The 23,694-nt window shown below is 37.0% G+C and overlaps 1 protein-coding gene across 1 annotated transcript in view; it reads left to right on the forward strand.

Annotated features, from left to right (window-relative positions):
• The window catches only part of RYR2 (ryanodine receptor 2), a 721,906-nt gene that overhangs the window by 327,384 nt on the left and 370,828 nt on the right, over positions 1 to 23,694 (forward strand). The window contains exons 9-11 of the mRNA XM_029245584.1: positions 5,177 to 5,251; positions 10,111 to 10,267; positions 22,538 to 22,702. Of these exons, the coding sequence (XP_029101417.1) occupies positions 5,177 to 5,251; positions 10,111 to 10,267; positions 22,538 to 22,702 (397 nt within the window). The remainder of the gene's footprint in view (positions 1 to 5,176; positions 5,252 to 10,110; positions 10,268 to 22,537; positions 22,703 to 23,694) is intronic.

Genomic DNA, 23,694 nt, shown 5'->3' on the forward strand with positions numbered 1-23,694 from the left:
AGGGGAAATTCTTGCCTTTTTCTGTATCTTAGGGGGAAATTATTTAGTTTCTCACTATTAAGAATGATGTTGATTGTAGATGATCTTCATGAAGTTGAGGACGTTCCCTCCTATTCCTAGTTTTCTAAGAGTTTTCACTGTGAATGGATGTGGGATTCTGTCAAATGCTTTTTGCATTTATTGATATGATAACATGGTTTTTATTCTTTAGCCTGTGCATGTGATGGATTTTATGAATGTTCGGTGATACTTTAAATTAATAAACTTATGTGTACAAAAGGAGAAAAGTAATCATTTTTGCTACATGGATTAAAGCAGCACATTTCTTTTGAGGTAAAAAGTAGTGATAGTTCCTATGGATACCAATTATGACTTTTAAAGTCTATTTCGTTAGGATTTAAAAAATCATTTTTCAAAAGAGAATTTAGTTCTGTGGTCTGTCATTCATTTATTGAACATCAAGTTTGGAAAAATGAAGAATTCTGATATTATTTTACTGCTCTCCATTGCAGTAACTAAAATACAGTGATATGACTTCTTTGTCCCCACTGAATTCTACATAAGCATGTCAATCTTTAGAAGCCAGTAAACTACTCTTCTTTATTTTTAACGTGTGTAATTGATTCATCATCAAAATTGGATGTGACTGATTACATTTTCTTGTATTATTTTTGTTCCCTCTTTTGTTGTTCAGCGTTTGTTACACACTCTAGCCTCTCTCTGGACAAGAAAGAAACCAGTATGTGTTCAAAAAGTAGAACACTAATGACAACATCCCTTATCCCCATTGCTTTAAGGTCATATGGTAAATGTTAAAAGAAATAGTTCACTTGGAGGGAAAAAAAAGGTGGTGTCTGTGGTACTGCAGTAATAATTGACTATGAGCTGTCCAGTGTTAAAATAATATACTAAATTTAAGGCTTCCTTATGTTGAAGAAACAAAAGTAAATTGAAAATCACCTAATTGTTATTTTTGTAATTCATGTATAAGACAATTCTTTTGCTCATGCTTCACTGATCAAACTAACGTTTTTGGGATGATCCAAGTGTTCGGAAACACTCTGAATTTATCTGTAGTTATCTTGGGGAGAAAAAAAAGGAATCACTCACAATGTAGATATTAATTCCAGATTTAGAAATATAAATAGATAAGTTGGACTTTCTCTCAGTTATTATGGTGTTTAATTTTATGTGTCAACTTGACTGGGCCACATAGTATCCAGATATTTGATCAGACTATTTGATCAAATTATTCTGGGTGTTTCTGTGAGGGTGTTTTTAGGTGAGTTTACCATTTAAATCTATAGACTGAGTAAAGCAGATTGCTCTCCCTCCTGTGGGTGGGCCTCATATAATCAGTTAAAGGCCTGAATAGAACAGAAAGGCTGACTCTTCATGAATCAGAGGGACCTCTTTCTGCCTAACTGCCTTTGAGCTGAGACATCAATCATTTCTTACCTTTGAACTGAAACCGAAACATCAGTTCTTCTTGGATCTTGAACCTGTCAGTCTTTGGAATGGGACTATACCATTGGCTCTCCTGGTTTTCAGGTATTTGGGCTTGGACCGGAACTTGTATCATCAGCTCTCCTGGGTCTGCAGCAGATCTTGGGACTTGTCAGCCTCCATGATTGCATGAGCAGACTCCTTATAGTAAATTCTTTCTATAAAATTATATATATATATATATATATACACACACACACACACATATTCACACATATATATGAATGTATTTTTATATAACATATATTCTATATATTAAGATTTTTATATATATATATCTCCACAACTTGGATCACAGCTTAGATGGCTACTGTTGGTATGTAGTGGGTAGAGGCCAGGGATGTGAAAAATATCCTACAGTGCACAGGACAGCCCCCCACAGCAAAAAACTACCTGGACCACAGTGTCAGTAGTGCTACTGTTTAGAGACGGGTAGGCCATAGTTTCCTAACTTTGGCTCCCCCTTACGACCAGCTGGGGAGCTCTTAAAACACCTGACTCCAAATTTGGCTTAATTGGCCAGTGGTGAGGGCAAGGTTTCAGGATTTTAAAAGCTATCCACATGATTATATTCACAACCACCATTAAAAGCCCCTACTGAGGACCCTGGTCATTGATGTACCTAAAATTCTTAGGTTATAATGGATGGATCAGGGTGATCCTGAATCAAGTTTAATGTAAAAAGATAAACAAGTAGTCATCACTGGTGGCGCAGTGATTGAGAGTCTGCCTGCTAATGCAGGGGACGTGGGTTCGTGCCCCGGTCCGGGAAGATCCCACATGCCGCGGAGCGGCTGGGCCCGTGAGCCATGGCCGCTGAGCCTGCGCGTCCGGAGCCTGTGCTCCGCAACGGGAGAGGCCACAACAGTGAGAGGCCCACGTACCGCCAAAAAAAAAAAAAAAACAAAAAAAACACAAGTAGTCATTATTACCTCCTGATGTGATGTAATAGGTAGGCAAACACCAATTTCTGAAATGTTCTTGCCAAAGAATCATAAACTTGAACCTGAGTAAGTTTCTAGATTTCTAGATCTATCACGTAGAGGCAGATGTTAAAAAACACTGTGAGGATGTTATCAGCAAAATTCAGAATGTAGAAAATACTCCAGGACAAATGATACAGTTTTTTTGTAAACAAATAAATGGCAAGAAGGAAAAGAGAAGAGGAAGGGAGAACTGTTCTAGAATAAAATAAAGACACCAAACCAATTTATGCATCTCATTTGGATCTTGATTTGAAAAAGCAACAGAAAGAAAAAGACATTTTTTTCCTTGAAGAACAATTTATTCAGATTTTTCCCATCCTGTGACATGATGGATAAAAGTAGATTCATTATTAAAAAAGAATAAAATTTGAAAGCAAGTTAACCTGAGAATGATTACCTCATGCTTCTCGGTAGGATGCCTGATCATTCTGTTTTCTATGGCTTTTGCTACATTTAAAAATTTTTTATTTTATATTGGAGTATAGTTGATTAACAATGTTGTGTTAGTTTCAGGTGTACAGCAAAGTGATTCAGTTATACATATACATGTATCTATTCTTTTTCAAATTCTTTTCCCATTTAGGCTATTACAAAGTATTGAGCAGAGTTCCCTGTGCTATACAGTAGGTCCTTGTTGGTTATCTATTTTGTTTTATTTTATTTTATTTATTTATTTTTTGCGGTACGCGGGCCTCTCACTGTCGGGGCCCCTCCCATTGTGGAGCACAGGCTCCGGACGCACAGGCTCAGCGGCCATGGCTCACGGGCCCAGCTGCTCCGCGGTATGTGGGATCTTCCCGGTCCAGGGCACGAACCCATGTCCCCTGCATCGGTAGGCAGATTCTCAACCACTGCGCCACCAGGGAAGCCTCTGGTTATCTATTTTAAATATAGTAGTGTGTATATGTCAATCCCAAACTCCCTAACTATCCCTACTCCCAACCCTTCCCTCCTGGTAACCATAAGTTCCTTCTCCAAGTCTCTGAGTCTGTTTGTGTTGCGTAAATAAGTTCATTTGTATCTTTTTCTTTAGATTCTGCATATAAGCGATAGAATGATTTTTGTCTTTCTCTGTCTGACTTACTTCACATAGTATGATAATCTCCTGGTCCATCCTTGTTGCTGCAAATGACATTACTTCAACCTGAAAAAGACATTTTTGAGAGAATTGGGAAAATTTGAACAGTGAATGGGTATTTCATAAAAACAAATTTGTGTGTGTGTGTGTGTGTGTGGTACGCGGGCCTCTCACTGTTGTGGCCTCTCCCGTTGCGGAGCACAGGCTCCGGACGCGCAGGCTCAGCGGCCATGGCACACGGGCCCTGCCGCTCCGCGGCATGTGGGATCCTCCCGGACAGGGGCACGAACCCGTGTCCCCTGCATCGGCAGGCGGACCCTCAACCACTGCGCCACCAGGGAAGCCCAGTAAAAACAAATTTTACATATATGTATATCAAGTATAGAAAAATACTTTTGTATTATTTTATGTGGAGGTTGTATGTCGAAGGATAACTTGTGGTTATAGGTAAAACAAGGTTGGCCCTATATTGATCACTGTTGAAACTATGTGCTGGGTGTATTGGGGTTTATTATAATATTCTCTCTACTTTTGTGTGTCTTTGAAAAGTACCACAATAAAAATAGAATGAGAAGGAATATCTGAGTAGGTAAGAGGAATGCAGGCGAGAATGGTGTTAGGAAAACTGTCAAAGCAGTAGGGTTTTCCAAAGTGTTTAAAATAAATAAGTCCACTGGATTTGGTAACGTGAAGGTCATTTGATGGCCTCAGCTAAATCTGTCTCAGTGGAGAAGTGGGTCTGCAGACAAGATTGAGTGCACTGAGGATTAAGAGGAGGTGGTAATGAGGCAGAAAAGCAAGGGAAGCAGGGGAGGAAAATATGGTCACACGTTATTATGTTTGTGACTGGACAGGGTTATGTGTGTTTGGTTGATTAAGAGACCCAGTGGAGAGGGAGATGGTGAGCAGTTGGGAAAGAAACAGGAAACAAGTTTTGTTTTCCTTAAACCAATCTCAAGGGGATGGTATAGAGACCAATTTGGATAATGTATGCACATTACTTTGTATCACGTCTGACATATTAACAAATTGTTATTACGAGAGCTTTGGAATTTTGGTATGTGTGATGTACATCCAAAGAAATTTCTGTGTGTGTGTGTGACTTTTTTGTTGATATTTACATTTTATTGATGTTTACATTTTCCTATCTCTTATCATTTAACAGATTGTCATGGAAACATTAAAATTAATGTGTTTTCACATTTCTTTAAAATGTTTTAAATGTCTAGAAAGAATTTAGAATTGCAAATAATTATATGCATGTGTTGAAATATATTAAACTACACCTAGACTCATAGTGGAGTATGTTTATGGACTTAAGTTTAATGGTGAGAGTATTCACTGGGATAAAGAGAGAAAAATGGCCAGGGTGAGGGAGAGGGGATGAAGGGGATGAGAGGGAGTAAAAGACGAAGGAATGTGTTTAAATCAAATGTTTATTCAGGTCACTGTTGTTATTTTTATTTCCAGTTATATTGTCTCCTACCAAAAAGTAGCTTTTACTGTTTCTCCAAAGCCTTCCCATTTACTTTTCTCTTTGAATTGGCTCGAAAAATTGAGTCCAAGAATGCAACGTTAAAATTGGGCTTTTTATTTCTTTTAACAGAACTGTTCATTACGAAGGTGGTGCTGTATCTGTTCACGCACGTTCCCTGTGGAGACTAGAGACGCTAAGAGTTGCGTAAGTAGAACTTCTAAATACAGCCTGACGCTCCGGGTACAAAGTACCTCGAGTGCTCTTGTGCTAACAACCAGCAAGCAAATGAAACCCTGAGAAAGTGGAGTCTCTCCTCTTTTACCGTCCGCCTTTATTTATCTTTCACTAGCCTACATTCACCAGGTAGTAAGCACCAATTTTATACCATCTGCTTTTGCGTTTAGCCTCATTTGTTTTTATAATATTTTCTTGTCCCAGTCTGTGCATCTCCTGGCAGGAAGAGCTCCCAGAGCAGAGTGATGTAAGGTTTGGAGACAGGACAAGTTGTTTGCAACCCTGTCGCACATTTCAGGTCTGGGTTTAACCTTGTAAAGTCGCATGTAAAACAGTGGAAAGTTGAACCTGAGTGAGATGTGACAGTCATAACTGGCAGTCACTATCTTTACTTACAAATAGCTTGATAGCTGAGTGAGAAATGTGGATTGCAAACAAGTCACTGTGTATTCATTATAGAAACAATGACCTTTTTTTTTCTGGTGACTTCAAAAAGCTGTCCAGAGATTGACTTTTAGTTCCTTTATGTAAATGCAATACTGATGGTAAAGGTGTCATTTTGAACTATTTTAAATAGAATTTAAATATCAGTTAAATTAAAAATAAAAGGTTGGATGTTTTAGTCCTTCACCTAAAAATCAGTAAGTTTTCAATGTATGTTCCCTGTTATATGACACTTTAAAAAATTATTGATTTAGGGTAACAGACTTCATGGATGGCTGTAGGGAACTATCTTATTACGGAATAGCTGTCTTTGTCAACCTGATATTTTGAGATTAACGCTTATCTAATGATGATTAAAATGGTTCAGTGGTCTTCAGTTTTTTGTCTTTTTGTTTGTTTTGCTTACATATCCCATACAATGATTTCGAAAAACTTTGTATTTCTTTGATCATTGTTAGGCTTGACATAGTAATTTTTTCATTATCAGTTTAAATAGATGCATAGAATATAACTTACAGTGTATTATAAGTAGTGACGTTTTAAGATAAAATGGTTACACCACTCTTATAAAAGTATCCCATTGTCTCTAAGTTCTGCTGTGATTTAATACCCATCTTTGTTTATTTAAAAATACTTGAACATGGTCTCTTTAACAGTGAAAAAATTATATGTTACTCATCTTTCTCATTGAAATCATATTTCCTTTACTCTCCCATGACAGAATAGTACCCCAATTGGAATTTTTTTATGATTGAAAGACTTTTCTGCTCACTGTGTCATACTCCTATTCAACAAAAAAAAAAAGCATGTAAATTAAATTTATCTTTTATATTTTCTGTGATTATAAGTCTGTGACTTTAAAAAAGTGCTTCTATATTAACCCCATTAATTCTTAATTAATTGATGATATTAAATTTCTTCCGTATAAAGTCATAGTTGATCAAATGCACTGAAATACTAAAACTTTTGATAAACATTGAACTTAAAAGTAAAATTTTATGGGAAGTGCACCTCTTAATGTGATGGACAAAGAAGAGATGACATAAAGGAAAGGGAAGAAAAGTCATAGCTTTTGTGTGCTTCATAAGTTATTCAGAGAATTTAGGGAAAAGAATTTCAAATATATACATGTATTTTTATAATTTGCCTTGTGTATTATAAAAATGACAGCTTAATTAGAGAAATGAAATAGTCCAAAAAAGTGAAATTTAGAGAAGTTTTGTTGCCTTTAAAAAACAGACTCCAGATGTGTTTTCACATTTATAGATCTACCTACCCTTCACAATTGTATGCTTAAAGAAATGATTTTTTTTTTTTTTTTGAGGAAACCAGGACCTAAATCTGTCTCAATTTATAGGTTTAAAAAAAAAAAAAAATAGGATGAGAGCTCCTGAAAGCCCAACAAGAGTTCCTTTTTATTGTCAACAATGTTGTTGATGAACTGCAATTACATAAATCCCATTATTCAGCACGTGTTTCTATCCCGTGGTCTTAATTCTGTTCCCCTGCTGTTGACTAATGTTTGAAGTTTGAAAGGGGGAAGTTTGGAGTTTGTTTTAACTTTGAATTTGGTTGACTGATATATAGAAAGGGCCTGGGCCTTCTTCAAATAATGGAGATGAAAGGGGGTACTTTATCACCGTGTGTTTGTAGCTGTGCCTCTCAGAATCCAGATGACAGCAAGGGGGCTTGACAGCCAAGGCAGATCAGGGACTTTTTCAGCCATTTAAAAAATTAAAGAGAGGTGTTTTGATTCTACTCTATGACCCTTGATGTATATCTACAGTAGGAAAGTAGGAGGTTCATATGTAAGAGATGTAATTATTTAAAAAAAATTTTTTTTTTTAGATTTTGTTGCATCTTTGACCTACTTTGGCCTCACTGTAAATTTACAAATTAGATTGCATTTAATTTGCATGTGTTATTATATGCAATGGCCACATAATTAATTTTTCTTTTTATTTAGGAAGTAATAGTCAAAGATCCTGCTTATGTTTATGACAGAACTTTATTTCCAAAGGTCCATGTTTGTATTATAATCTTTGGGATACCATATGTTTTTTTTCCCTCCAATGATGCCCCAAACTATGTATTTGTTATAATTTATGTAGTCCAGTAATTATATATTTTATATTGCTTACTTACATAACATTAATGTTGTCAAAAGTTTTTCAGTATTATGAACATTTTAACAAGGTAAGTTTTAATTTTGGGAGTCAAATGTAATAGAAAACACATTCCTGTATGTACCCCAGTACAAAGTTGTCAGAACACTGTAAGTAGGATATATGTTCATTTCTGTAATGGGCATGATCACTGCAATTATAAATATGCATTTTGTATTTTAAGTAAAATTCCACTTTCTTATGTGTTACAAATTTTAAAAAAATTAACATATCATGACAGGTGACCAAATGCTCCTCATTTCTTTGAGATAATTACAAGTAAATATAGATAATACATATGGAACAGTTTTCTAATAACATAGGAAGCTGCTTTATATAACTTCTTTACTATAACTATTTTCAGTTTTTACTGAAATATTATTTTCTTGCCCTTGATTCTCCTGGGCTTTTCCTCTTTTCTTTTGGACCTGAGAGCTAAAGAAAATGTGTTTAGACTTCAGAAAGTTTGGCTGACGATTGGCCAGATTCATTCCATTTCTAACAGTGACTTGAGAGGAGTGCTTGTGTATATGAGCCCTATTAAATAGATTTGAACATGGTATCCAGAATACCGTATAGAAATTCTGGTAAAAAGTATACACTATTACCAGACTAGAAATGCTTTAACATGCTGTTGTCGGTAAATGAACTTTAATTTCATTTTTAAGACAATACCGTGTTATTATCAGGGTTTATTGGTACCTGATTATTAATTTAGTAGGAGGACTTTTCCAAAGTAATTGTCTTTATAAACAAATCCATGTAAAAATGGATTTATTTATTTATTACAATATCATTCTACTGTTAATTTTCCAGGCTAATAGTTCAGGTCAAAAATCCAGGTTGGGAAAACAGCATAAAATTGACTTATAGTTCACTAAGATTGGTGAATTCTTTTTAAAGTGTTCTTGATTTGTAGAATATAAAAGTTTAGAATGATTCTTTATTAAAACTGGTTTATTAATTAATAAAATCATATTGAAATCCTCCATACCTTTACTTTTTATTTATTTGATTCCTTACATAGTGGTAAAGCTTCCACTATAACTGTCTTTTAAAAAATTATCCTTGTGTTTCTTTTGTTTCATTTTCTGTTTGCCTTTGACATGTGAAGCTTCGTAACATAGTACATTCTTTTTAGAGTATATCTTTCTCATTATAAAATACCCGACAGTGTCCCCTTTATACTTTTTTGCCTTGAATTCTAATTTCTCTACTATCAACTTTACCATCACTATTTTCTTTTGATTTTGTATGCATGGTAAATCCTTTTTATTTGTATTTTTTAAATTTGATTTTACATCATTGATAAGAGGCTGTCCTCATTTTGCACACTAGCATGATAATTGAAAGTCACCATTATCAGAACCTTGTTTCCACTCTGTACTGTAGTAAAGGCAAGGCTCTGATAATGACGGCTTTCAGTTAACACAGTACTGTGCAAAGCAGGGATGGTCTGTATCTTAATTTTTCTTTTCTACCCTGTCTGAAAGTCATTATTTTTAAAAACAGACTTTAATGATCACAACTTTGCTTTTTAATCTTTTTTCTGCAATCTTAGTTTATATTTTCTCTGTGTTGCATTCAATTTTGCTTTCCCGTTTTTCCTCTTGACTCTATTAGAATTTATATTCTTGGTTTGTCTTTCTTGTTCATTGGTTTTTAATGACATAATTTTTCCACATTATTAAAATTTAAAGCATAGGAAGAGGTTTCTTTTTTCAGATAAATACATACTTCAGTTTATATATATGAGTTCCAGTTTATCATAATTAGGCATTGACTCTGATATCACTAGTTTTCAAGTCTGTGCAAATCCAAAAATAACTAGTAAATGCTAAGGTATCATTTAAACTCATAGTGTCTATATCTGTGACTAGCGATTAGAGGTTAACCTGGAACACAAGTTCTTGGTCATCTTTGCATGGAGTAGTGTTTGGTGTGGATGGTATTACATTTAATGTCGGAAGATCTTGAGTTAAACTTCGCTTCTACTTACTGTTAGCTCTATGACATGGAATATTACCTAATCATTCTGAATAACCATTTTGTTATTTGTGATACGAAATTAATAACACCAACATCATAAGGTTTGGGGGATCATTAAAGAAGACAGTGTATGCAGAGCACCTTTGTTCATTGTCTGACACATACATTTTAATTGCTGTTTCTCCTGTCGTTGTATTTGCTATTGGATCAAGTCTTAACTGTTTTTGCTAGGTGGAGTGGAAGCCACATAAGATGGGGCCAGCCTTTCCGACTACGCCATGTCACAACAGGAAAATACTTGAGCCTCATGGAAGACAAAAGCCTTCTACTCATGGACAAAGAAAAAGCTGATGTCAAATCAACAGCATTTACCTTCCGATCTTCCAAGGTAAGACAGAAATGTATAATTTTTGATTTCTTTTAAGTACATCCCTACTGCATTTCCTTTGATGTTAGAAATGCAAAAAGAAATGATGTATGTTTTACATGTATTTCCAAATTCCCATTTTCTCTTCGATGCCTTCCTCTTCAGTAAAGCCTATTTCCTAAACCACTAACAACTTCCCAGGTGTTGCACCTGGCTTATAGTTCTTCGGTTATTTACGTGTAGCACATCCATCCAGCCCCTTTTAGTTTTCTTAGGTGTTGACAGTGCGGTAAGCACAGACCTTGTGCTGTTGTTGTATAGCAATGTGATGGGCACACCAGAACGTTCACACAGATGCTCTTATATACAGACCTTTCTTCTTACGTTCTTGAATCATTTGTAAGTACAGAACCTCTAAGAGAATACTTAATATCTTTCATGAGAATCCCTCTGAACTAGATGATGAGTAGAATAGAAAAAAAAAATGCACATCAAAGTCAAGTTGGAATGCTGGTGCTGTAGCACAGCTAGGCCCACGCAGTACCTCATGAAAGATTCGTAACTCACCAACCCCGCAGTGCAATGGATTGCTAACCATGCCTCAGGAAAACAGTAGATGTCCTGAATAGTGAAGTATCTCAGGGACAGTTGAAAATCACTTGTTCATTTGACACATTCCAAGCATCGATTATGTGCATTTTTGTGATAATTGTGTATTTCTGTCCTTAATTAAATGAAGAATGTGAAACTCGGGCATCATGATAGGAACGGTATTAACTTACTGGATAGCATTTTTTGTCTCAGAGATGCAAAACTTTACACCCCTGTTACAGGTAAAGGTAAGTTTGAGCAAGACCAGAAGTAACTCTAAAAAGACAGCAGCCTCAGTTTACATCCCTAGTGCCACGCTCTCAGTTTTCTTGCTTTGGAGGACACAGAATGGTAGAAGATGCTTCTGATTTGGTGTATTCTCCCGAGATCTCCTGGAAAGACAGCCGGTGTAGGTCCCCATCCTTTGTGGTGAAAACAGACGAAGCTGGTCAACTCCAGTGGATAATCTGAGATAGGATTGGCATCTATAATTTGTTGTAGGGACCTATAGCGGGGCTCTGGAGAGGGTACCTGGGTGGACCTCAGGTGGGCAGTTAGTTGCTCCTTGTGTCTGTAGTTGGAAAGCACAGTTGATCACACTGTGAACAAACTTGACGCTGATGGGCTTCTTCCTCAAGTCTTTAACCAGGGTGGTGGGAATTTGCTAGTTTGTCCACTGATAACACCTCAGCCCAGAAAGAAAAAAAAAAATTCAACCCACCAAAGACGCATCAGTTATCTGATGGTGGAAGCCCTTTTCAAGTAAAAAAGATAGCGTAAAATGACATACAGCTTAATGGTAGGAAATCAGAAAAGTGAAAAGAAATGCACGACATCCCAGCAAAATATAATCTACCAAAATAAAATCCCAAAGAAGTAGAAAAAGCTGAACAGCCATATCACAATGAAAGATGTTAGAAAAAATTTCAATTTATGGCATTTAAAAAGGAAAAATACATCTAACAAAAACTGGAGGAGAAAGAGGAAAAATGAAAGGTGCTCTGTTTGCTTCCAGTGAAGCAGTGAAAAGTCAAATAATATTTTCTTAAAACTCCAAAATCAAGTAACAAATAAGATATTTATCAGTAGAAAGCCAAACACTAAACAATATTTTTATTGTAGTAAAATTTACTAAAGTAAGGTGGTGGAAGAGAAGGGAGGTTTGTGAAAGAAGGGAAGTGGACATTTATTCACCCAGGAATATTTAAGGGCTGACTTGACCTTGGCTCGGAGCTGGGAACATGCTGACAGTGCGTGCCCTCCTAAAGCTTGTTGACAGCACTGGGAAGCAGGGCCCTTTCTTCCCTAATTTCTTGGCCTTTTAAAGATAATTGCTACCATTCTCTGTTTCTCGTAAGTCTGCCAATGAGCTGAATATTCTCCGTAACTGATCTCTCTGAGAATCAGGATCCCCATTTTACAGATGGAAAAACTAAAGGCAGGAGAGATGAGCCACTTGTCCATGTCACTTGGCTGAGCACATAAGAAGATCCAGTGAACATGAGATTACCTCTGCTCCAAACCACTAGCCAGGGTGGGTTTCAGTAACCAGGCCTGACTTCCAGGCCTGGAACCCTGGACTGGCTAGTCATTTATTCACCCCCAGGCTGTCAGGGCTGCCCCAGGGGCCTGGAGGTACACCAGGCCCTCATGTAGGACCTCCCGGGCAGGTGCCTGACAATATTGTCTAACTGTGGTCTCCCTAGTTCCTGCTGTTGCTGGAGAAATCTGAATACTGAGTTCGTCTTTCTCTTTTCATTATTTCTGTAACAATCATATTCCCATGGTCTCCAAAAATCCTATTTTGCTATAGAAAGATGAATACCTGCACAATCTTTCTCTTTTCACTCTTTGACAATCCTAATTCTCCAGGAGGTAAATGGATGCCTCTAGCAAAATGGGCTAGACTATTCCAATGGAAATGTAAGTGCAAAAGAGACAAGTATGAACATATTTCAAAAATTTCTTTCTTGCATACATGCAGCCACTGATCTAGCAGTCTTCTATATAAATGTATTTTTAATGAGAGGAGTTCTCTTACAGAAATAAAATTAAACTGTGCACATTATCATTCTTTGTCATGGCAAAAAAATTGTCATGGCAAAAAAATTGGTAGACTCAAATGTTTAACGAATAGACTTGATAGCTAAGTGGTATTAGCTATCAGAATATATTGATCAGGAAAGATACCCATCATAATATTGTTGAGTGAAGAAAAAAAAACAAATTGTAATGCAATTTAAAAATCTTATTTTTTTTTTACTTAAGAAAAGAAAGAATCTACACTAATCTTTTAACTTTGGCTGCCTTAGAAAGATGAAAATGGGGGAGGGGGTGGGAGAGGGATGGATTGGGAGTTTGGGATTAGCAGATGCAAACTATTATATAGAGAATGGATAAACAACAAGGTCCTACTGTATAGCACAGGGAACTATATTCAATATCCTGTGATAAACCATAATGGAAAAGAACATGAAAAAGAATGTGTGTGTGTGTGTGTGTGTATATGTATAACTGAATCATTTTGCTATACAGCAGAAATTAACAACATTGTAAGTCAACTATACTTCAATAAAATATAAAAAAATAAAATAAAACTAATAAAAAGATCAAAATGGAAGGTGTATGAGAGTATGAGTGCAAGGGGAAAGCATTTTCTTTAACTTTTAAAAAAATATCTCTGGATTATTTTGCCTATTATGATAGCTATTTTTCCTTTGTAACAGAAAAATCAGTTAAAAAATTCATCCATTGTACTGATATACTTGGGCATAAGTTTTGTGCACAGTTTAAATTTATTTCTTTAGGGCTAGACCTAGAAACAGAAATACTGACTCAAAAGCTGTGAATATTTTCAAAATCTCTTGATAATGGTTCTTGCTCAAAGCAATAGTTTTTGAAACATTTCCCCCCAAATATCTCTGCTTATGTTCTGTCAGTGTTAGAGTATAGTTTGCATTTGAAGCATTTTTACTGACCAGCTCCTTCTGTGGTCTCAGCTCAGAGGTTCTGTTTCTGGCTTTTGGTGATTGTGTAATGTCATAGGTTACACTGAAAGTACAGAGACCTAGGATTCCAGCATTGCCTTTTTTAAAAAAATAAATGTATTTATTTTTGGCTTCGTTGGGTCTTCATTCCTGCGTGAAGTCTTTCTCTAGTTGCATCGAGCGGGGGCTACTCTTCGTTGTGGTGCGCGGGCTTCTCATTGCAGTGGCTTCTCTTGTTGCGGAGCATGGGCTCTAGGCACAAGGTCTTCAGTAGCTGTGGAGCACAGGCTCAGTAGTTGTGGTGCACGGGCTTAGTTGCTCCGTGGCATGTGGGATCTTCCCGGACCAGGGCTTGAACCCGTGTCCCCTGCATTGGCAGGAGGGTTCTTAACCACTGCGCCACCAGGGAAGCCCTCCAGCATTGCCTTTTAATGAACTGTTTGGTTTCTCTAAAACTAGTCTCCTACATGGACCTCACATTTATGGAACCACTGTAATACACAGGTTGTTAATAACCCACTGTCAGTTACCACTATGATAATTATATATAACATGGTTGAGAGTCGTGAAGGTGGAAGTGAAATCCAGGAAAACATTTTATTTTTATTTAATTTATTTTATTGAAGTACAGCTGATTTACAATGTTGTGTTAATTTCTGCTGTACAGCACAGTGATTCAGTTATACATATATATATATATTCTTTTTCATATTCTTTTCCATTATGGTTTATCACTGGATATTGAATTTAGTTCCCTGTGCTATACAGTAGGTTGTTGTTTATACATCCTATATATAATAGTTTGCATCTGCTAATCCCAAACTCCCAATCCATCCCTTCCCCATCCCCTCCCCCTTGGCAACCACAAGTCTGTTCTCTATGTCTGCAAGTCTGTTTCTGTTTCGTAAATAAGTTCATTTGTGTCAGATTTTAGATTCCATATATAAGTGATATCATATGGTATTTGTTTTTCTCTTTCTGACTTACTTCACTTAGTATGATCATCTCTATGTCCATCCATGTTGCTGCAAATAGCATGTAATCTTTTTTATGGCTGAGTAGTATTCCATTGTATATATGTACCACATCCTCTTTATCCATTCATCTGTTGATGGACATTTAGGTTGTTTCCATGTCTTGACTATTGTGAATAGTACTACTGTGAACATAGTGGGGCATGTATTTTTCTGAATTAGAGTTTTTTCTGGATATATGCCCAGGAGTTGGAGTGCTGGATAATGACAGCTATATTTTTAGTTTTTGGAGGACATCTTATTTTTAAAATCAAAGAATTTTCATTTTAAAATCACTGACAGAGTAGGTAATAAAGTGTTTCCTATGAAGTCAAGATAGTAACTCTATATTTCTTTGTAAAATTACTTTTTCATTATATGTAATGTGTAGTCATTTTAGAGGATTTTAAAAGGGAATACTGCAAAAATGAGGCAAGGGGAAAATTAAAATCATATACTATCCATCACTCAGAAACAACTGTATTGTGTGTATATTTCAGTTTTTAACAAATATAAACATATTTTGATACTAATAGGGCTAATTATTAAAATTAAAAATTATTCATGATGAAAAGTACAATTACATAATAAAAAAGCATTGAACTTAGAACTAACTAAACTAGAATAAAAGTACAGTCCTTAATTATAGATAAAATTGTATGTTTTAAAAATAAAATAGTTTTTATACTGTCAACATTTTGGAGAAGATAGTATAGCTAAACAGTTTCTTTCATCCTTTTGTTAATCATCACATTTGGTCATGGCCCCTGGTCTGTGAAATATATAATCAGATTTACATAAAGGTGTATCTGATTCTTTTTTTTTCCCTTAGTGCCATTGACAAGTTGAAAATGCTTGCCATATATTTATGTATCTTTGCTATACTGTTTCCAGTGAAAATAATCAGTACTTATATATCCGGAAGGCAAAGACTTGTGTGTGTAAGATATTTCTTCAGTTTTGGTATATTTTGAGTATACAATTAATAAATGACTATGGATTGACATAATTACTGTGTTGCAGATCAAGTTTTCATTACTGATGAAAAATTTAACTTTTAAAATTGGGATTGACATATTAGTGTATAATATGTATAAAATGGATAACTAATAAGAACCTGCTGTATACAAAAATAAATAAAATAAAATTCAAAAATTCAACCCAAAAAAAGTCAAACTCAAAAAAAAAAAAGAACCCTTACATTTACAGTAGCATTCCCTTACCTATGATTGTGTGAGACTGTTTTGAAAATATATTCTTGAAACATACCTTTTTTTTTTTTTTACAAATCATTAAGATCATTCTTACTTAAAATTATGAGAATGGCTTTAAAACCCTGTTCTACTAGTTAATATAAGGAGCAATTGTTTTGATTGTCATTGGGATATCTTTGCACTAACGTGAACACCCACTAGCCAATCTCATCTCAAATTCAGGATTTGCAGAATAATCAACAGTTGTTGATGACTGTATATATTCAGAATAAAGTGGAAGACAGTTTATAAGATCACTGATGTTGGTCCTCTTTTTTCCCCTAGCTTTATTGTGATATAATTGACATTTAATAATGTATGAAATTAAGGTGTACTATGTGATGATTTGATGCACATATATATTGCAAAATGCTTATGCTGGTCTTTTCTTGAAGAAAACATTTTATATCATGAAGAATTCGATTCATGCAGATTTTCTTAGACCTATTCTTCACTTTCTCTATTCCTAGAATTTTTAACCATTACGTTAGTGTGTTGAAATGTCAGTTTTCATCATAAGGTAGGTCTTGCCAATCACCCACGTATTATACTACCCCCAAGATGTCATTTTTTTTAACTTATAATGCCCTAAAAATATTCCTCTGTGGGTGACTTCCTCCAGTTTTTTCCCTCTCACGCCCCATGAATAGAAACCTTTTGCTGCTGAAATGATGGAATACCAACCTCAAATAAGACTGCCAATGAGATTACAAGGATTATGGAGCAAATGGCAAAAATAGAAAGAACAAAATATTTTTAGGACATAGTTTTAGTATGTTGTTTTATTTGAGATTTTTATTCTTGGCTCAAAAAATGTTTAAGATACAAGTTAGGGAGACTAAGAGGTAAAAACTTACAGTTACAAATAAATAAGTCATGGGGATGATATGTGCAGCATGGGGAATATAGTTAATAATATTGTAGTATCTTTGGTGACAGATGGTAGCTAGACATCATGGTGATGATTTTGTAATGTATAGCAATATTGAATCACTGTGTTGTATACCTGGAGCTAACATAGTGTTGTAGGCCAATTATACTTCAATTTTTTAGAAAATGGAGATACTGGGAGGAAATGCATCAAGATGCTAATGATGGGTATCTCTGGGAGGGATGGGCTATGGGTGATCATTAATTTTTACTTTATACTTTTAGGTATCTTTCGTTGTCTGCAGTGAACATGTATTGCTTGTAAAATTAGAAAGCAATGAGTGTCCTTAAAAATGAAAAAAACAAAAACCAACAAAAAACAAAAATGAAAAAAAGATGAGGTGTATGGGTCAGAGTTTAACGAGAGGTAGAGCCAGCATGAGATACGTATACACGAAGGGATGTGTTTCGTGGACTCACTTTCTGAGATTATGAAGCTGACTGAGTAAGCCTGGAGTCCATAGTGCAGGTGGCCTGGAAAGGAAGATTGTAAGCAGAATGGAACCCATGGGATGCACTGTTTGTAGTCGCTGAGCTCAGGGAAAGCCTAAACCCTCCTTAAAGACCTCACCTGATTAAGTATGACTCACCCAGGAGAACCTCCCATTTTATTTGCTCAAAGTCAATTGAATAGGGACCTTATTTACATCTCCAAGATCTTTTCACCTTTGCCATATAACATAACCTCATTGCAGGAGTGATGTCCCAACATATTCATTGGCTCTGCCCACACTCCAGAGTAGGGAAGTATAGTACAAGATATGAGAGGGCTTCACCTAAGGCTCTGTGACCTTGTTTCACTGCCCCATGGAAGCCCCTCAAAGACCCTCCATTACTGAATCAGGTCCAGCTGCTCGCTGCTTACAAAATCGATACTCACAAATGCTGATAGAAAGGAAACTTGCCTTTAATCAGAATGCTGACAGTCTGGGGAGATGGTGGACTCAGTGTCCCCCCAAAACTACCTCTGAAGATTCTGCTCAACCATGGAAGCCTTTAAAGGGAAACAGGGAAGTCATCTCAGTGAATCATTGAGATAGGGGGTCAGAGTCGTCGCCATGCCCCACTGCATGCAGGCGTGTGTGCAGGCTTGTTGATTCCTCGTGATCTTTCTTGGGATACTGTCTTGTTCACACAGTTTGTTGGCGAGATTACTGACGCGGAAGCTAGGGAAGAGATCTGGTCATCTGTTAATTACTTATTCTTCATTTCTACTTCTTTGATCTATGGAAAGAACCAACGGATTAGGCAAGGTATTGTGTGGTCAAACGATGTGAAAGGGGTGCTAGGGCCGGAGATGAGTAGAGTGTGCGGGGCACCTGGTGTAAGGTTAGTGACAAGACAGAGGGGCCCCCTGTAGAGAGCTCTTTCCTGCAAAGAGCTTTTTCCTGGCAAAAGCTGCTGGCACCTCCCAATACAAGAAAAGTTTTAAAGCCCTTCTGGCCACAAACTCACCCACCAGAGTGTCTCCTCATGAAGTTTCTGAACACCAGGGCTAAAGCAAGCTGTCTGGTTTTTTTTGCAGCTCTGCCCTGGATGGGCTAAGCTTGGCCTGGTCTGTCAGTCCCAGCAATTTCTCTGACCCTGTAGCATTTTTAGACTCGTATTTCACAGTGACCAACTATTCTGTGCCAAAATGTGACCCCATAAAGAAGCAAATAAATAAAAATGTTTTGACCTTTTAACTCTCCTGACTTCAGCCATTATTTGTCTTAAGGAGAACTGGCGATTACCAAAAGAAACACTCCATCATCTAAGGATAAAGGCCTTTGTTTTCTTCCTATCAGCCACTTGACAGAACTATTTGGAGACATTTAAGGAAGATTTCAATGAATGCTAGAAGACTCTTTGAACCACCTTGTCCATATAATAAAAACATAATCCTATGGGACTAGTTTAAATTTCTTAATGAGTCTACTTTATCCAATGCGTATGTATCATTTAACGAAGACAGTTGTTCAGAAGTAGTTTTGACTTAGTCACGAGCCAGTTTGGTGTACCCAATGCCAAAATATCACTTATTATTTTTCAGGCTGATCTTTTTTACTTCTGGAAGCATTTTGATACTCAGTTGAAAATTAGATTTGCCAAGCATTCGTGAGTAGGATTGTTTGGAGGCTAGGATTGGGAGTAGTTTTTTGTTTTGTTTTGTTTTTTTCTCTGAAGAGCGACTGTGGTTTTGGCAGGCAGTAAACCTTGCTCGAGTGAAACTCTGGCTTCTTTCTCTCTTTGGCAGTAGGCTGTTGCTTGTACTACTTATTTGTGCTCAGTTATTTCGGTTCCTAGCTGCTGCCATTAACTGGGCCTCCCCTGAGCATGCATAGTATAGTGGTCAGCAATTTTTTTTTTAATTTTATTTATTTTTGGCTGCATTGGATCTTCGTTGCTGCGCGCAGGCTTTCTCTAGTTGCGGCGATCGGGGGCTACTCTTCCTTGTAGTGCACGGGCTTCTCGTTGCGGTGGCTTCTCATTGCGGGGGCTTCTCGTTGCAGAGGCTTCTTGTTGTGGAGCACGAGCTCTAGGCGCTCAGGCTTCAGTAGTTGCAGCACGCGGGCTCTAGAGTGCACGCTCGGTAGCTGCGGCGCACGGGCTTAGTTACTCCTTAGCATGTGGAATCTTCCCGGCCCAGGGCTCGAACCCGTGTCCTGTGCATTGGCAGACGGATTCTTAACCACTGCGCCACCAGGGAAGTCCCTGGGGGCAACTTTTATAAACAGATTTTGTGGCTACTTTTCTTATCCAGGATTTAGCTTATCTAATTTTCTGTCTGCCTGTGAGCCCCAAACTGTGTCCTCTGATACCTCAAGTATCAATAGGGCAGCAGCTTTTTTCTGCCTGAGCTCCAGGCAGATTGGGTGGGCCATGCCCCAAGGCAAAGGCTGCTTTTTACAAATCACTTGGGTACTCTGTCTTTGGAGAGAAGTCTGCTGTTCACTTTCTCTCTGCTTTTGGTCCCTCTTAAGTGCCTTCCAGTAGATTCTGAAAAATATTTTTTCCAAATTTTCTGTTATCTGTGGGAGAATTAGCCCAACTAAACCACGCCGTCATTTCCCAAAGCCAGAATAACTCAAAAGAAAAATAAATCTAGATGATTTATAAAATAAATCAAAGCGGTGCTGAAACTAAAGGCCACTAATTTAGATATAGGGTAGCTAATACAGGGTTTTAGGAAGATTACTATTCGCCTAAGCTGGACACTTTATTTCTAGTAATACAGACTAATTATCTGTTAGAAGCTTCTACCTGCTGTCACGTTTTCTTGGTGGTTGGTCACAGCATCTAGATGATTTTCACCTGAATTTCTCCTAAGCCTGAGCTACAGAAAATGATAGGAAATAAAAGAGGGAAAGAGCATGACTGGCCTTTATTCGTGTTTCTTCAGCAAATAATCACACTTCTTTTGTTCTTCTCTAATGTCATTTTAGCAGCTCTTCCCTGAGTTGAGGATCAGAGTAATTATGAAAACCTGGTCATCATGAAGTTTCACAATTAAAATTTCTAACCCAGAGAGAGATGTGAACTACTTCAGTAAAAAGCAAACACAGCATACCTTAGCACTTAGTAACTGAGGCTTCTCAGAGCACAATCCACAAGCCTATAAATACACTACATACTCATTTCCTGGGATAAAAGACAAACAGAAAGAATGTTACAGGCCCCTTGTTTTATTTTGAGGAGATAATTGCATTGTTCTATATTTGCCCTAGAATTTAATTTTCCTATTTATAGGGTTGGTATAAGTAGATTAGTAGTTTGTCTGGTTTGATAGAATGAAATTGGAACGGTTTGGTATCTGTTTTATTGCAGATTCTTAGAATAGTGTTTCAAGTTATTTGCTTAATGGTCAAATCAGCTTAACTCATAATTGCGTTTACTTTCTTATATGACCTTGACCCTTTTTGCATTAAGAATTGCAACTCATTTCAATTTTAGTTTTCAATTGTTGGCAGAGTGTCCGTAATTATTTTGGAGTTGCTAACTATTAGTATGGTGCAATAATACCATGAGAAATAAAAAATCTGTTTTACTTGAATTGTTCCTTTTTGTGTAACAGACATAAAATTTATTCCAACCTAATCTTCAAAAACATTTGTGTAACTGGTACTAACTTCACACGACAGTCAAATAGCCAAAGAAATAGACAAAACTTAGTAAATTTAGCAAGGAGAAGAATAAGAAACCACAAAAGGAGGTATTGTAACCAAAAGAACATTAGGTTTTTTTTTTTTTTTTGCTGTTATTTTAAGAACTCTACAGAAATTCAAGACATAATGAGTTCTTAAAGATCAGAATGAAGCATGGAGGGAAAATTGAAGGAAGAAGCATTAAAATAAATGGGGATTTAGGGGCTTCCCTGGTGGCGCAATGGTTAAGAATCCGCCTGCCAATGCAGGGGACATGGGTTCGAGTCCTGGTCTGCGAAGACCCCACAAGCCGCAGAGCAGCTAAGCCCGTGCACCACAACTACTGAGCCTGCACTCTAGAGCCGGTGAGCCACAACTACTGAGCCCACGTGCCACAACTGCTGAGGCTCGTGCGCCTAGAGCCCGTGCTCTGCAACAAGAGAAGCCACCACAATGAGAAGCCTGTGCACCGCAAGGAAGAGTAGCCCTTGCTCTCCACAACTAGAGAAAGCCCACACACAGCAACGAAGACCCAACACAGCCAAAAATAAATAAATAATTTTATAAAAAATAAATAGGGATTTAAAAGAAACAGTTGGTTTCAGAGGACTGATTGCTTCTTCATAGCATAGGGAGCTTAGCATGGCAGCCCTTTAGGAGTGTATACCTCTGTGGTCCGAGTTAGAAACTGCAAGTAGTTGAAACTGAATTATAGCCTTGATTAGTTTGCAAGAAATCATCATTATGTCTAACATCCTTATTAAGAAGGAAATCATCATCACCATTATCAATACCATTTTCATGGTCAAAATCATTAGAATTTATTGAAGTGTTTATTTTATCTCAGGCACTGTGCTGAGAACTTTGCATTCATTATCTCATGTCTTCCGATACTCTGGGGGAGAGTCTCTTGTTAGCTGTATTTACAGATGAGAAAACGGAGGCTTAAAACGTTTAATTAACTTATCCTAAGGTCACAGACGGAATAAGTGGCAGAGATTGAACTCAAAATTGACTTTTCTGTCCCTCAATCCTATGCTCTTAGTCATCAATCACAAAAATAATAATCTGGAAAGAATATGAAGCCTAAATTACTGATTTTAAGATCTCTGGTTTGGAGTTTGCCATGAAGCAATATAAAATTTTGTGTTATGGCCAAAATAATTTTCTGCCAGTATGAATAATTCAGGAATACGTTATTTATCTCTGCAATCTCCTACTTCAGCTTCCAGTAGAGGTTGAACTGCTAGCATGGAACATTTGACCATTATTATTTCAGGGGATGGCAGAGAGTTGCATTTTTCAAAGAACATTATTTACAACAAGGCAAAGTGTTTTCGATATAAACTAGTATTTTTAAAACCTTTTCTTATCTTTTTTCTCTCTCTCTTAGGAAAAATTGGATGTAGGGGTGAGAAAAGAAGTTGATGGCATGGGAACCTCTGAAATAAAATATGGAGACTCAGTATGCTATATACAGCATATCAATACGGGCTTGTGGCTAACTTACCAGTCTGTGGATGTGAAATCTGTGAGAATGGGATCCATACAACGTAAGGTAAGAGTATTTCAAAACAGTATTTATGGCAGTCGTTATTAATGAACGAAAAACACAAATGCACGACAAAAAGAAGCAGCTAACCCTGTCTGCCACCTGCTAATGTTTGTAATTTACATGCTAGAGGTCCAGTCCCACCCTAATAAACTCTCTGGTTTCTGTAAGTGAACAGCGCTGGATGTTATATCACTGATTTAAATACTAAGTGAAGAAATACGCTACTCTTTTCTGGATCCTAGCTCGGTCTGCCTAATTCACTGTGTCCTCTGTGATGCTGCTGGGATTGTGTGTACAGTATCTTTTTTACAGTGCTCCATAATGCTCATGCGTAGAAATGTTTAGTGTTTGTGAGTTTCGTTTCTTTTATTCCCCAAACTCATTTGCAGACGTGCTCATACACTCACCTCTGAGTCCTTCACTGACATCCCATCGCTTACAAGACGACAGTTACGCCTTTTGATAGTACGTGATGCCCTTCCTGACCTGCCTCCCATCTGTCTCTGCCCCATTCTCCTATTCTTTGTCCAGTCTCTAGGTGTCTTCAGGTTCCCCAGCACACCAGCCACTTACAGCACATTCCTTCCAATGCCTCAAAGAAACGTGGCTTTTCCACATCTGCGCCTTTGCATATACCATTTCCTCTGTTTGGAATGCCCTTTGAAATTTCTTTTTTTCCTCCACCCAGTTCCTATCTATCCCCCAGGGGTTAAGTTTAAAGATGATCTTAGATGTTCTTCCTATCTAAGTTCATCTAGTACACCCTCCTTTGCGTTCTCATAATATTTGTATATTCTTAAATTTTATATACACTCTCTGTGCTATTTTATTTACTAGGCTACATCTCTCTCTCCCTCTCTAATTTGTGAGCTTCTTTATGGCAAGTACATAGCATTGATACTAGATTGTTCACATTTCATGTTTTTACACCGCCATGTAACAGTACACAGAATCAGATAATGGGATAACTGTTATTTCTATAATAGACCTTGGAA

This window comes from Monodon monoceros, unplaced genomic scaffold (assembly GCF_005190385.1).
Source record: "Monodon monoceros isolate NGI ecotype Baffin Bay Population unplaced genomic scaffold, NGI_Narwhal_1 Super_Scaffold_4, whole genome shotgun sequence".
Classification (NCBI taxonomy): Eukaryota; Metazoa; Chordata; class Mammalia; order Artiodactyla; family Monodontidae; genus Monodon; species Monodon monoceros.